General features: G+C 38.2%; 2 protein-coding genes across 2 annotated transcripts; one reads left to right on the plus strand and one right to left on the minus strand.

The window, feature by feature from the left end:
- Nucleotides 1-3,416: 3,416 nt before the first annotated feature.
- On the minus strand, nucleotides 3,417-5,784 carry LOC692963 (phosphoribosyl pyrophosphate synthetase). Its single transcript, NM_001046803.1, is given in 1 exon segment — nucleotides 3,417-5,784. A coding segment is annotated over 1 exon segment (957 nt). The 5' UTR covers nucleotides 5,548-5,784; the 3' UTR covers nucleotides 3,417-4,590.
- A 2,160-nt stretch (nucleotides 5,785-7,944) lies between these two features.
- LOC101735932 (histone H4 transcription factor) lies at nucleotides 7,945-15,600 on the plus strand. The gene is made up of 7 exons (XM_004929676.5): nucleotides 7,945-8,397; nucleotides 9,190-9,337; nucleotides 10,146-10,387; nucleotides 11,522-11,725; nucleotides 13,012-13,226; nucleotides 13,725-13,997; nucleotides 14,875-15,600. Exons 1-7 carry the CDS (start codon nucleotides 8,149-8,151, stop codon nucleotides 15,197-15,199), a joined length of 1,656 nt encoding a protein of 551 aa, XP_004929733.2. The 5' UTR covers nucleotides 7,945-8,148; the 3' UTR covers nucleotides 15,200-15,600.
- The last annotated feature ends 367 nt before the right edge of the window (nucleotides 15,601-15,967 follow it).

The following is a 15,967-nucleotide window of genomic DNA, read 5'->3' on the forward strand; positions in this document are numbered from 1 at the left end:
TAGTATAAATTGGTGATATTTGTGGCTCAAATACAAACAACTTTCAAAAAATTTTCATTTGTCGGCCGGTGCCATCTAAGCAATAAAAAAAAGGAGCACCATATTTGTAGGGAACAAGTTGAAAAAGTGTATGCTATAACTGTAACTATAAACAGCGAGCTATTGTGGAAGACCGCTCGGATTGTCGATAATCCCATTCTCATGGATCGTTTGGAACCTTTGTGTCTGTGGAGGGACTTTGGCTTCTTCTTTATTTTGTACAGAATGTTCCATGAAGAGTGCTCTGAGGAATTGTTTGAGATGATACCAACATCTCGTTTTTACCATCGCACCGCCCACCACCGGAGTAAAGCTCATCCATACTACATAGAGCCACTGGGTTCATCCAGTGTGCTTCCAGAGATCTTTTTTGCCACGTACCATCCGGCTTTGGAATGAGCTCCCCTCCACGGTGTTTCCCGAGCGCTATGACATATCCTTCTTCAAACGAGGCTTGTGGAGAGTACTTAACGGTAGGCGGCGGCTTGGCTCTGCCCCTGGCATTGCTAAAGTCCATGGGCGACGGTAACCACTCACCATCAGATGGGCCGTATGCTCGTCTGGCTACAAGGGCAATAATAATAAAAAGACACCAAAATAGCGCTAGTGTAGGAAATGGAAATGATATGAACATAGCAGTTTTAAACAGTGAAATGTGGTAGTTTACAGCTATCTGTAGCTCTTCTTCAGCGAACACTTTTAATACACTGAAATGGTGATAATTTCTTCTACCCTCCATAAACCTCCTATAACTTCTAACACAGATTATATGAAGATGTCCTACGCGTACATAATTATATTGCCGAGCTATAATATAATAATATTTAACGTTATGAAACATAATGTCTGATATCCATGATTTTAATTTTTGAATATGATTTAAAAATTCAAATTTTAAATAATAAATTTTTAAATTTAATTTGGGAGTTACGAGAAAAAAAAGATTAATTTTTTTTATTACTTAGACGGGTAGACGAGCTTACGGCCCACCTGGCGTTAAGTGTTTACCGGAGTCCATAGACATTTATATTGGAAATGCCGCCACCCATCTTGAGATCTGAGTTCTAAGGTCTCAGTACAGTTACAATGCCCGCCCACTGGGGATGAAGGGTGGGGATGTCGTAATCCTACCGACTCAAATCTGTCGCTCAACAACCAGCGTCCAAGCCTCGCATGAGACAGAACTTATAAAAAGGCAAAGGAGTGAAAGTGAAGCGTTTAGTGCGGAGTACATCTTTCCCATCACCCTCCCCCTCTGAACGCCGAACCGGCGGTCGTCGGCACGACCACCAGCCACCAGGCTATCCGAAGCCCACTTAAATGGCGCCGGTTAGGATGGTCTATCCCATGGAATACCCCGCTGGGTCAGAGACAGCGTGGGTCGAGGATAGCCGACCTTCCATCACCCGGATGCTCTTGCGCAAAACGCGTGCAGAGCAGCTTGCACATCGTCTTCTGAGGCCCACCTCACCGGTCCCCAGACCGATATGTGAGAGGGACCCGAAACACTTAAAGGGCCAGGATTGGGCGAGATCCGCCTCCCTGGCCCCTGCTCGACGGCGGCGAGCTAGTGCGTCTCTAACGCGCCCCGCCGCCTCCTTCTGCGAGATGGTACACTCGCCGAAGTCGAGCGTCGCCTTCCAAGACTATTTTTGCGACAAAGTCACGGCGCCACCCCTTCCATACGGGGCTCCGCCGTGTGTCTCCTGCATACTTAGGACGACGTGTGACGGTAGTCACTTAGATAGCATCAAATGGACTGGAAAGATACTACGACAATTTTGGTCGAAATATTGTTGTATTAGTAAAGTCGCAAATCTATGTAACACTTAATGGAATTTTTCTTTGTTGCGTCCAGCATCAAGTGTTCGGGCAAAGGTTATCAAACAAAAGCGTTGACGACCTGCTAAGAATAACACAACCCAGCACTATACCGATATAGTTATCTTTTATTAATGAATAACAAATGATTTGAAAAAAACAAACAAGTGACGAAATCAAGGAATCTGAAAGGATACGGTCCTATTTAATTTTAATTATCAATTTAATTCATATTATTTGTAAATAATTATTACAATTTCATACGTAACATACATACAGCGTACATAATAAGGGAGATTCTCGGGAAATATGTTGTATTTTATAACACGAAAATTGTGAAAACTAAACCCATAACGTTGATGATGATGCTCAGCATCAATCAGCCGTGCGTTGGTACCTTATCTACCTTCAAAAGCTATAATATAAAGGAATTGACTTCTAAATCCGGCAATAACGAAAGTTCCTATTTTGAGGTATATTTTGTAGCAGTTAAATTTATTATAAAAGCATCCAGGCCTAAGACTACCTCCGCTAAAACAATTTAAATTTAAATGTCAAATGTCTTCCTACCATAATTCAAGACCGAAAGTGTGAATATCACTTAGTAGATCTAACACCTCCATAATTATCAAAGATGAATAGAATCATTTTAGTAGTCATAATTTACTGATACTTCGATAGACGAAATCAGACCAGTTATTCGAAGCCTATAGGGAACATACAACCTTTACTTGACTTTTACAAATAGTATAGATTTTCTTTTTATCGGCCATTGTTCGTCCAAGGGCAACAAGAACTTAGAAAACGAATTTAAATAATCACGACCATGAACCTTTGAAATATCCTATGAACTAAATGTTAAACGAGGCCAGTCAGTCTCTCGTATATAAACCAACGGAATGTTGACACAATTCCAAATTATTACGGTTCCAAATATAATGTTATGCTTTTTAAATTTATTTACGGTTTTGTCTGTGTACCAACATAACACGCGCGATGCGCGTCAATCAATTTAGTTGTCTAAAATTACCTTGGCTCTAATTATTGTGATACACTTCCAGTCTTACAAACACTAATTTTAAATGCCTCGATTTCTTTTCGATACAAACTCAAACTATTTTATAAAGGGTCAATAATTTTAAGCAATATTTTTTTTATATTGCATAGGGTGCATTCACCCGCGCTCACAGCCAATCTGGTTTATGATTGGCGGAAGCCAGATACTACATGAATGTCGCCAGCCACCTTAAAATACTAAATAGAAGCGTTTTTAAGAAACGATTCCTTAGTTTAGCCCTAACCATAGACAAACCAGAACACACGGCTGCTTCGCCATAGAAATAGGCAGGATGATAGTTCCTATTCGTGCAATCCGATAATATGCCTTACAAGCAATGAATACCCTAATAATTTGTGTTTAGTTTCGAAGATCTCTCCATCATCCATCTATTTAAGGCACATACATAACAATGATAACAATTTTCTGCTTACGAAAGCGACGCACCCACATTTTACATCATCGTAGTCATGACCTCAAGGGTCAAGATTTCAAGAAGATACGGAATAATGATGTAAGATTAAAGAGCACAATCATAATGCGAACGATACGTTTACTATCTAGTGACGCAGTTTGTTGTTTATACTGACCATTCACTTATCATGCAGATTTAATTACTCCCAAAATATGAAGTGTGGTTTGGAAATAAACAAATATTATCATTTGTTAATATAAGCTGTTGTCATGTTAGTTGTAAACTGCAAACAAAGCATAATCATATTACTGTGACAAATATAGACAAAATGTTTTTTTTATTATAATAGTAGGTATATTGACCAAATATACATAACAGATTCTATAAATTTAGAAAAATCTCATGTAAAATACATATTATCATTATTATTTTTTAATAGTACCAATGTACTTATATTTTTTCTTAATAAATTCCATACTAATTAACCAATTATTATGTTTAATGGCAAACTCTATTTAGTATCTAAGAGCTATTAAACTATCTATAACTTAAACATGTAAATGATTTTGCTAAATCAATCTAGTGTGATAATGAATTGAATTTCATAGCAATACAAATCTACAAATCTACAAATCAAAATGCTTTCATTTGATTCTAGATACTAAAACACTGCAGCTTTAAAAGGGCACGAAAGCTTTTCAAACTGATTTTCTTTACATATTTAATACTCCATGTGATTTTTAAAACAAAACTGTCACTGGTCATTCTTTCTGATGAACCTGTTTTTGCGAACTCTATGAAATTCAATTCATTTTACAAATTACATTAGGTTCGAATAACAATGAAAATGTAAAATAAACAACATTTTAACATTGCTTCCTTAAATATTGTCTTTTATTAATGTTATTAATTCATTAGAACAAAACAAACAAAATTAAATGCAAAACTATTACAAAGTCATCAATTGAAATGTAAAATTTTGTTTAGAGATTATTCCTATAATTTCATACTCCATCAACTTCATCTTAATATGCTAAAGTTATAAAATTAGAATCTTTAACTTTCCATGTACATACATGAATAGTTTATTATCAAACAGGTCATGTTGAAATATCACTGTTTCAATAAAACCATATTAAGCCTAGCAATGGCCGGTCAACAAAGACATCCTGTATATTTATTCGTATCTATTTTGCAAGCAGCAATAACATTGTTGAAAAACTTAACCTAAGATAAGTAAAAAGTAAAATACAAAATACTAATATGGAACATTAGAGAAGAGGTATGAAACAGATTCCCCATTGTGTGTACGTCTGACAGCCTCTGCCAGCATCATTGACACGTCAATGCATTGTATTTTTGGACATTCTTGCATGTGCCTCTCCTGGGGTATTGTGTTTGTGACAACAACAGCTTCTAAACAAGCATTGTTAATTCTGGATATTGCAGGTCCCGAAAAAATACCATGAGTCAAAATAGCATACACTTTAGTAGCACCAGCTTCTATCAATTTTTCGGCAGCATGGCAAATCGTGCCACAAGTGTCGGCCATGTCGTCTACTAAAATGGCAGTTCTGTCTTTAACATCACCAACAAGCACCATAGAGGCTACTTCATTGGCCTTCTTTCTCTCTTTGTGGATCAAAGCAAATTCAACATTCAAACGATCTGCAATAGATGTCACCCTTTTAGCACCACCAGCATCAGGGGACACAACAATGCTTGTTTTCCAGTCCGGTATGTTTTCTTTGATCCATTTTAACACTGCGGGTTCGGCAAAGAGGTTATCTACCGGAATATCAAAGAATCCTTGAATTTGCGACGCATGAAGATCCATAGTGATGATGTGATCGGCTCCAGACACTGAAAGGATGTTGGCAACGAGTTTGGCCGTGATCGGGGCTCTGCTCTTGTCTTTTTTGTCTTGCCGCGCGTACGGGAAGCAAGGTATGACGGCGGTCACTCGCGATGCAGACGCTATTTTACAAGCGTTAATCATAATCAGGAGCTCCATTAGGTTGTCGTTGATCTCTCCGCTGCCGCTTTGTACGATGTACACATCTTCGCCGCGTACCGATTCTCCTATTTCAACGCACGTTTCCATATTACTGAATTTTTTGGTTACAACTTTACCGAGATCGATGCCCAAACGGTCGACAATCTTTTGAGCCAGATCAGGATGCGAGCTGCCGCTAAAAACTTTGATGTTCGGCATTCTTGTTGTTAAGGGAAGAACGTGATCTAATTTATTCACTACGTCTTCTAGGGTTATTGTTGATTTCATCGACACTAAACCAGACGTCGTAGCAAGTGGCGCTATGCGAAGCGATAAAACAGAGATGAATTATTTAAATTGCCGAGTCCATTTATCAATAAGAGTTCGAAGGGCAACGCGTGAGGTCTTGTCGCGCCGTGTATCCTGCACCTATGTCCTTCGCGTATGGCAACTCAACCAGACTCAGACTTCACTTACAGGCTACGGAATCACTTTGGTTCGACTTGTGCACAGACATTTTGTGTTTGCTTCGTCTATTGTATAGACAACGGGAATTTGACCTATACAGCTTTAAATCTTTCATAAGAATAAGGTTGTCGTGTTTACAATTTAAAGGCTGGATGTTACGAATGAATTAATAAAGTATTAAATTTTTTGCGCTGTACATGTACTAATGAATGTGAGGAGTGAAATTCAGCAGCTATGGAAGTGTGGGAAAATGAAACAAAGACGCTGAGGCTGGCTTCTAAGATTCCTTCTAAAAGTGTCAGTAAATAACCACCATTTTCCTGAGACTTCATTTCGACCCAAATCATCTCATTTCGTTCAATTTCATTCCTATTTAATGCAGTCTCAAATAAATCAATTGTATCTTATTTCGTTTAAAATATATCAAAATATATACATATTAAATACATAAATATGTATTTCAATTATAAAACACATTGAAGTCGTCGTGGCCTAAAGGTTAAGACGTCCGGTGCATTCGTATTGAGCGATGCACTGGTGTTCGAATCTCGCTGGCGGGTACCAATTTTTCTGATGAAATACGTACTCAACAAATGTTCACGATTGACTTCCACGGTGAAGGAATAACACCTAGCAATAAAAATCAAACCCGCAAAATTATAATTTGCGTAATTACTGGTGGTAGGACCTCTTGTGAGTCCGCACGGGTAGGTACCACCGCCCCGCCTATTTCTGCCGTGAAGCAGTAATGCGTTTCGGTTTGAAGGGTGGGGCAGCCATTGTGACCATACTGATACCTTAGAACTATATCTCAAGGTGTGTGACGCATTTACGTTGTAGATGTCTATGGGCTCCAGTAACCACTTAACACCAGGTGGGCTGTGAGCTCGTCCACACATCTAAGCAATAAAAAAAAAACTTATTATGTATTTTTGATACGTGTGAATATTTTTCTATACTCAACACACGCAACAATTCACAAGCAAGTGGCCAATTGCTTAATTAAAAAAAAACGAAGAAATAATAAATTAATAATATTAATAATAAGGAATAAATTAAGTGAGCTAAGACAACACCACACGGTTTTTAGTGAGAAGTGTTTTGAGTTAACTAGTTTAAGTGTATAATTATGATTTTATTGTTTCTTCAGCTTTAATTGCGTATTGATCTGATTATCATCTGTGAGCACCTAGTGAGGAAAATGAAAAGGCACTGAAGGAGCTTGGCCCGACAAACGTCGTTTAACGTACCCACATACTTTTCCCATCCAAAAATTTTGAGTGGAATTAAGATGACATGACATAAATCATGAGCCAACTGTGGGGGCAAAGCTGTATAATTAATAGATGGGCTACATTTGATTATGTTTTGTTTGAATTTGTGTAAAGTTTGGCCTAGTTTTTTCATAATTTTTTTGTGAATTAAAATATTCCAATAAATTTTTGTTGTATTGTTTGTATCGATAAAATTGTAATATTGTTCCAATAAAATTTTATGTAGTAAAATGTCGAGTGTGGTTTTTTCCAAATTTATTAAGAAAGCTGGTATCACTGATTCTAGATTTTATTTTTGTTAGACTTTTTGGCGGAAACGCGAGGAGTGAAGTTGTGTGTTTTGTTTTAATTTGTCTATTTTGTGTTTCTTCAGGTTTAAATGTCTAGTAACGGTGGTTTATCAACTGTTTAGTATCTGTAAAAGTGCACAAATGTGGGAAAATGTCATCCTATATCATATCACCTCATCTCATTTCATTTCATTTAATTTCATGCCATGCCATGCCATGTTTCATAATAAATTAATCAGCTTCATTTCATAATACCATATTTCATATTTAAAAAAAAAAATTTAAGGTTTCCATTTAGAAGAATAAAACTACTACTACTACCTTAAATATAATAAGTGTATAATCTATGACTGCCATTTCTATGATTTCTACTTGTAATCTTAGTAAATGACCACCATTTTACTGAGATTAGATTTCATCTCATATCATCTCATTTAATTTCATCCTAGTTGATTAATGTCTCAAATTAATCATTTTCATCATTTCACTCCATAATAACATTTTTCATAAAATTAAGAATATAGATTAAAATAAGACATGACTTAAAGATCTCAGTTACCAGGTCATAAAATCTCTTAAAAAAAATGATTTCTACTTGTGGTTTATTTTATATTTCGTGAATACAATTGAATACATATTAATTAATTTTCAACTATTATAGTCCAGCGCTTAAAGAAAGTTGAGTGATTTGGTTGCGAATCCGCATATCTCAATATTATAATGATTATTGCTTACCAACTTCCTTAGGTATCTTTTGAAAATAACGTATATTGGAGTAAATAATCATCATGTCAGTTAAAAAAAATGTGGAAATTCAACACAAAATTAAATTAAACCCTAAACTCGCAAGTTCTTTGCGGTGTATGCAATGGTTAAAGCATCAGAACAGTCCATCAAACAAGAAGGTTTTACAGTCAAAGAATGATGTCCTATTCGTTCAGACGAATAAATTTGAAAAACCCGAATTTTCAAATCTGGACACAGAAGATACCATTCCAGACGGTGTTAACGAATCTGTCATTAAACCAAAGACTGTGGTGAGCTTCATTTATTATGCACCGAAATGCTATGAAAAATATTAATTGAATATAAAGTTTGCATCGTTTTCTATTGAAACTAGGTGCATGGAGAAAATTTTAATCTCCCTATTTTGTGTGCTTTATTTATTTTGTTGCCTCTATGGGTGGCAGAGCTCACAGCCCACCTGCTGTTAAGTGGTTACTGGAGCCTATAGACATCTACAACGTAAATGCGCCACGCACTTTGAGATATAAGTTCTAAGGTCTCAGTATAGTTACAACGGCAGCCCCACCCTTCAATTCGAAACGCATTACTGCTTCACGGCAGAAATAGGCAGGGTGGTGGTACCTACCTGTGCGGACTCAAAAGAGGTCCTACCACCAGTAAAAAAATTCTGTACCATGGGAAGTGCTTTGAAAAATAGTTGAAAATAACATCATCGCCATTTTATCACTGCATTGCTCGCCTACATGCTCTGTAAGACAGCTTACTGTCTTCAGATTTTCTACATCACAACCTTTGAAAACTTTTCTTGGGTTGTTGTGTTAAAATTGGATTGTGTTTTTATTGCTTAGTAAGTTGAATGAGCTAACAGTGGTGTTAAGTGGTTACTAAAGCCTATAGATAGCAGCAACATAAATGCCCCTAACCACCTTTTGACATGAGTCCTAAGTCTCAGTTCTAAATACAATGGCTGCTTCACACTTCAAACTGTAACTCTATTTGCTTCATACTATTGCTTTACTTATGAAAAGTATAAATAAAGATTCATTTCAATTTTTTTATTATTTGAAAATTATTTGTTTCAGACTACAAAATTTTTACGAATTTCCAAACTGAGCTTGGCTTGTGAGTGGCAGGGATGCAAATTATTAACCAATAATTATGAATCATATCAGAAACACGTCATCGCTCATTTCTCTGATGTGATTCAAATAATAGATAAGGAAGAAACTGGTTAGTCAAAGTGGTATGATTGATAAGTGTAGTTTTTAGCTGAATTAAGCAGTTACTCAAAAGTGGAGCCCATAAGATGCCAAAACATGTGTACTGTGGCCACCTTGAGATATAAGAATGAAGTCTCAATTATCTTCAAGTGGAATGCATGTATGCTCTATGGCAAAATCGTAATACCTACTGGTGGACTAAAATTATGATACAAAGATATAGATGAGTCGACTATTATCAAAGCCGGCAATGTGACTTTGGACAATTATTGGTAAATCAGAAAGACGAATTATTGACTTTGTATTCCATTGGCAGTCACTAAACTCTTCTGAACGACATCTTAGATAAATAACAGGTTAAGTATTAACCTTTATTTAATGCAGGTTTTGAACCGTATTCTTTGAAGGAGACGATTATATTCAAATCAATCTGAATTGACATATCAATAACATTTATTTGTCCAAATGCACAGATTGCCACGTTTGATAATAGACGACTCAGATGTTGAATGGGCTTGACTCCCATATGCCACTTGAAAGTCCTTATTTATGCATGTTTCAGAGAGCAAGCAATTCTAGATAGGGCAAAAAAAAAGGTTACACCTAACTGCTATATCTAGTTACATCAGACTTCTTATTAAATTTTGTAATTTAGTTTTTTTTTTATATGAATTTTGTTCACTCAATTGTTGTCTGGAATTGGTAGCTCCTCCAGACAACGGTCAAATGTTTTGCATTTGTGTTTATATTGGTATACAATAAAGCATACTCGATTCTTAATAAGACTTAATAACCATATTGTTGTGTTTATATTTCAGTAATGTATTCTTGTCTTTGGGATGTTTGTGGTCACAAAACAAAGGATTATAATGAGATGTTTCGGCATTTAAATTACCATGCTTATCATGGGAAGTTGCTGGCGATCGGCCTCAATGGTAGAGCTACATTAAAACTGGAAAGATGCAAGAAGAACTCCACTAAAAGAAATCAGTTACCTAATTTACCTAATGAACATATTTGCATGTGGACTGACTGCAATAGAAAGTTTAACTCAATACAGGTGTGTTACGAAAATATAACAAAAATAATGGTTTGATTAACAAGGACAGGCTTGCACTGGTGTTAAGTGAGTACTGGGGCTCATGAAACCCGTAGTGATAATCTGTACTTTAAGGCAGTCTTGATTTAATTTAAATAATACCTATCAAATTCATATAACCCATACACACACAGCCCACTGAGTTTCTCGCTGGGTCTTGTCAGTGGGTCGCGTTTCCGATCCGGTGGTAGATTCTGCGAAGCACTGCTCTTGATAGGGTCAGTGTTAGCATCACTCCGGTCTGATCCCGTGAGCTTACCCACTAGTTAAAGTTACGCTGAAATAGCCTCTCAAGGCTATCAGATTAAGTAGGAAAAAAAAACAAGGTTATGCTGAAATAGCCTCTCAAGGCTATCAGATTAGGTAGGAAAAAATAATAATCTTGAACTCAGAATTAATTGGGGGTTGCCATAAAACTGGACCAAGGTGGTCACGACCCTCAGTAATGAGGAAACGACAAAGAAGAAAAAGCCATAATCACTATGCTGAGCATGTGGGGTGCCATGTTATAAAACGCTGCCTATTCTATGAAGGATGCTTTTTATGACACTGAGGGAGCAGATTTAAAGGTTCTATTCTTGTGAGGCTGACACACAAATGTATTATTGCTTTGCAGTAGAATTGTACAAGACAATAAACAGCTGGTGGAAGCTGGAAGCATTTTTTTATTGCTTAAATGGGTGGAAGAGCTCACAGCCCACCTGGTGTTAAGTGGTTACTGGAGCCCATAGACATCCACAACGTAAATGTGCCACCCACCTTGAGATATAAGTTCTAAGGTCTCAGTATAGTTACAACGGCTGCCCCACCCTTCAAACCGAAACGCATTACTGCTTCACGACAGAAATAGGCAGGGCGGTGGTACCTACCCGTGCGGATTCACAAGAGGTCCTACCACCAGTAAAATTATGAGGACAGTAGCATAGAGAACAGTAGATGGTAAGTGGTTACCATTGATCATGGAAATAAACAATGCCAAAGCAATTGCAAGTAATATGGTTGCAGTGTATTAAAAAGAAGACTGAAGATCATCTCTGTGAGATCAAACACTGTACATGATTAAGATCCTTTCGTCCTATATTGAAACTGTTACAGATCTTATTTGATCATGCAAAACTACATGTGAACTACTCTGAGAAGTTTCTATGTTCGTGGGCCGGTTGCGGTGCTTGGTTCACAACAAAGGCACTGCTCGGTGCTCATGTTCGCTCGCACACCGGTGAGAGGCTGATCGCTTGTTATCATTGCGGTCAGCACTTTGCTAATAATAGGAAACTGCGTGATCATTTGAGGAGGCAGGTTAGTAATAATGTGGATTCTTGATGAGTTAAAAACATGAAAAAAAAACTTGAGTGCATAATTCAACCTGCACAATGTTAGATAATATTACAATTTTTTCAATTGCTTAGATGAGTGGACAAGCTCATGGCCAGCCTGGTGTTAAGTTAGGAGGGAGTCCATAAACAATTACGTAAATGCCTTGAATGATGAGTTTTAAGTCTCAGTTTTCATAGTACAATAGTTACACCATTCTTTAAACCGAAACGCATTACTGCTTCGCAACAGTAATAAGCACCTACCCAAGCTGTCTACCAAACTACATATTAAAAAAAATTGATTTTTATAACATGTTATTCCTTTGTCGTGAATAAATCGATAGATTTTCGTGCTTGTCGTACTGCTCTGAATTGGTTAATGGACAATATTTCCACTTGCTCGTAATGCCACTTCAACAAAGTACATGTATAACAAATTATTTAGCTACACATGCCTTGAGAGATCATTTAATTTTAAAACCTATATAAATTGATTAATTTTTTTTAAGGGATTTTATGACCTGGTAACTAAGACCTTTAAGTCATGACTTATTTCAATTTATATTCATAAATTTATGAAAAATGATAATATGAAGTGAAGTGAAATGAAATGAAGATGATTAAAGGTCTTAGTTACCAGGTTATAAAATTCCTTAAAAAAATTAGCTTAGACTGCTTTTCCTGGTGTTAATTTGCTTGCCAGAGCATAATGTCAATGTCATTACCGATCTTGTGACTGTTCCACTCCCTGAACCGAAACACAAGAGCTTCGCACTACGGGTGATCAACAGAGTGGTATTTACACGTGCGATATGATCCGTGTTTACTGAGATTTTTTCAGTGGACGTTTTGGAGGATCCCGAGAAGTAACGTTTAGCGGCTTTGTTTCATTTTCCCACATTTGTGCACTTTCACAGATACCAAACAGTTAATAAACCATCGCTATTACACATTTAAACCTGAAGAAATACTAAATACAAAAATATAAACAAATCACACAACTTCACTCCTCGTGTTCCTACCAAAAAGTCCACAAATTGATTCATGTTAATTTATAACATAGACTGTAAAGTCATACAGGTAGGCAACGGCTTGGCTCTGCCCTTGGCATTGCTGAAGTCCATGGGCGACGGTAACCACTCAGCATCAGGTGAGCCGTATGCTCGTATGCCTCCAAGGGCAATAAAAAAAAAAACAGTTTTTTTTTTGTTAGTTAAATTTTTTAGTCAGGTATCTACTGAGTGTAGTACTGTTATTTTCGTTTTCCAGAACGTGGATCCAGAGTCACCGTTCAAGTGCACGATGTGCGGCATACCGTGCGCGACCGAGTACCTGCTGAACGAGCATGCCCGCCAGCACGTGTCGGCGCACGTGTGCGCGCTCTGCGACATGACGGCCACCTCGCCCGCCGCGCTCGCGCAGCACGTGCGCTACCGGCACCTGCCGCGCGCGCCGCACCACGCCTGCACGCGCTGCGCCTACAGGTACCCGCCGCTACCGGTGGTAGGACCTCTTGTGAGTCCGCGCGGGTGGGTACCACCACCCCACCTATTACTGCCGTGAAGCAGTACATTTACGTTGCAGATGCCTATGGGCTCCAGTAACTATTTAACAACAGATGGGCTGTGTGCTCGTCCACCCATCTAAGCAATAAAATAAAAAACAGCCTATATATCGAAAGGTGAAAAGATATTTGGCTTAAGCGACTTTGCGGTTGACAGCAAATTATGTTTAAAAATTTGGAAAATATATCCAAACGCATTACTGCTTCCTGGCAGAAATAGGCAGGGCTGTGGTACCTAGCCGTGCGGACTTACAAGAGGTCCTACCACCAGTTATTACGCAAATTATAATTTTAATGTCGCTTAAACCCAAATACCCTTACAGCCCTCGATATTGTGTATAATTGAAAGATCGATATCCCAAAATGCACCGTCAATTCTGGCATTTACCTTCAAATACATACATAAATACATTTTTAGGGCCGTCACAAAGAACGATCTCCAGAAGCATTTGATGATACACGACAAGAAACGCAACAAGAAGAAGTCTGACCGCGAAAGCGACAGGGACTCGGATCTGAGCGACAATTCCATCATAACCACGAAGAAGAAGAAGAAGAAGATTCCCAGGAAATACGCCTGCCACATGTGCCCAGAGGATAAGATGAAGGTGTTCGCCAGAGGAAACACCCTCACGTCACACCTGGTGAAGGTGCACGGCGTGCAGTGGCCCTACGGACACAGCCGGTTCAGGTACGGCCTCAGCCGCGCTGCGGTGCATGAACCACAACGGTACAACCCGGTGTGTCTGTACCGAACAGAATTAATAAGCTATAGGAAGAGTAATACTTGAGAAATAGGAAGAATTACTGGTGGTAGGACCTCTTGTGGGTCCGCACGTGTAGGCACTACCACCCTGCCTATTTCTGCCGTGAAGCAGTAATGCGTTTCGGTTTGAAGGGTGGGGTCGTTGTAACTATACTGGGACCTTAGAACTTATATCTCAAGGTGTGTGACGCATTTACGTTGTAGATGTCTATTGGCTCTAGTAACCACTTAACACCAGGTGGACTGTGAGCTCGTCCACACATCTAAGCAATAAAAAAAAATTTTTTTTTATAGAATATAGACTGGCGAGTTTTAGAATTATCGTTTGTCTGTAGGTTTGTTTATTCACGCGGAACTCCCGTACTACTCTACGGGTATTTTTATGTAGTTTCCGCAGATAGAGATTGATTTAGACGGAAATATACCTTTGATCAAAATCGGATGTTGTAAAAAAAGTTGACGTCAAAAGCGATCAGTAAATCCGATTAAATTATCGATTTTAATATTCGTTTTATTTGGTAGGTTAGTGGCAGTAATAGTCTGTTTGATGACATTGTATGTTCTGGTCTGGAGGGTAGGATGTGATTTTTTTAAATTGCTTAAACTGCCTTTTCCTGTTGTTAATTGGTTGCCAGAGCATAATGTCAATATCATTACCAATATTGTGACTGTCCCACTTCCTGAAACGAAACGCATTACTGCTTCACGGCAGAAATAGGCAGGGTGTTGGTACCCGTGCGGACTCACAAGAGGTCCTACCACCAGTAATGAAAATAAAATATTTAATTATCCCACCTCACAGGTATCAGAAGAGCGAGGACGGCGTGTACCGTCTGACCACGACCCGTTACGAGGTTCTGGAAGTTTCCAACAAGATCTTCGCCCGGGACAGCGGCCCGAAACAATCCCTGAACGAAAACTTAGATTTCAAACTGAAACAGGTCGCGGAACCGACTTTCGACACGCCGAGGCGCTTCGAAATAATGCTGCTTGGGGGCGAGGGTGAGGGGGGGCATGGGGGGGTCGAGGAGTCCAGAGACAGCGGCCTGGTGGAGATCACGATGTGCGATGTGGACGATAAAGGGAACGTTATTAAATCAGAGCTTATCGAATCACAAGTCATTTGAAGATATATTTTTTTGCTTAAATGGGTGGACTAACTCACAGCTGGTGTTAAGTGGTTACCGGAGCCCATGGACATTTACATGCCGCCACCCATCTTGAGATATGAGTTCTAAGATCTCAATATAGTTACAACGGCTGCCTCATCCTTCAATCCGAAACGCATTACTGCTTCACGACAGAACTAAGCAGAGTGGTGGTATCTACCCGTGCAGACTCACAAGACGTCCTACCACCAGTGATGTGCTTTAGTATCGCTGTACCGAAGTGTTACAAGTTGGGAGTTCAGTGAAAATAAGTTAACTATGTTTTTTTTTCTATGCATGTTGCTCAGAAACAAGTCTATAAAAGAATTTACTTTAATAATTACATGAACGATTTAATAAATATTTTTTTATTATATTAAGTCAAATATTTTTGTTCCATATGAGTCGTCTATTATCAAAGGTGGCAATCTGTGCATTAGGACAAAAAAATGTTATTGATATGTCAATACAGATTGATTTGAATATAATCGTCTCCTTCAAAGAATACGGTTCAAAACCTGCATTAAATAAAGGTTAATACTTAACCTGTTATTTATCTAAGATGTCGTTCAGAAGAGTTTTGTGACTGCCAATGGAAGACTAAGTCAATAATTCGTTTTTCTGATTTACCAATAATTGTCCAAAAGTCACATTGCCGGCTTTGATAATAGTCGACTCAGATCTGAAATATATATATTATTTAACCTATAGTGTTTTTTATTGTTTAGATGGGTGAACGATCTCACG

Source organism: Bombyx mori, chromosome 21 (genome assembly GCF_030269925.1).
Source record: "Bombyx mori chromosome 21, ASM3026992v2".
NCBI classification, from domain to species: Eukaryota; Metazoa; Arthropoda; class Insecta; order Lepidoptera; family Bombycidae; genus Bombyx; species Bombyx mori.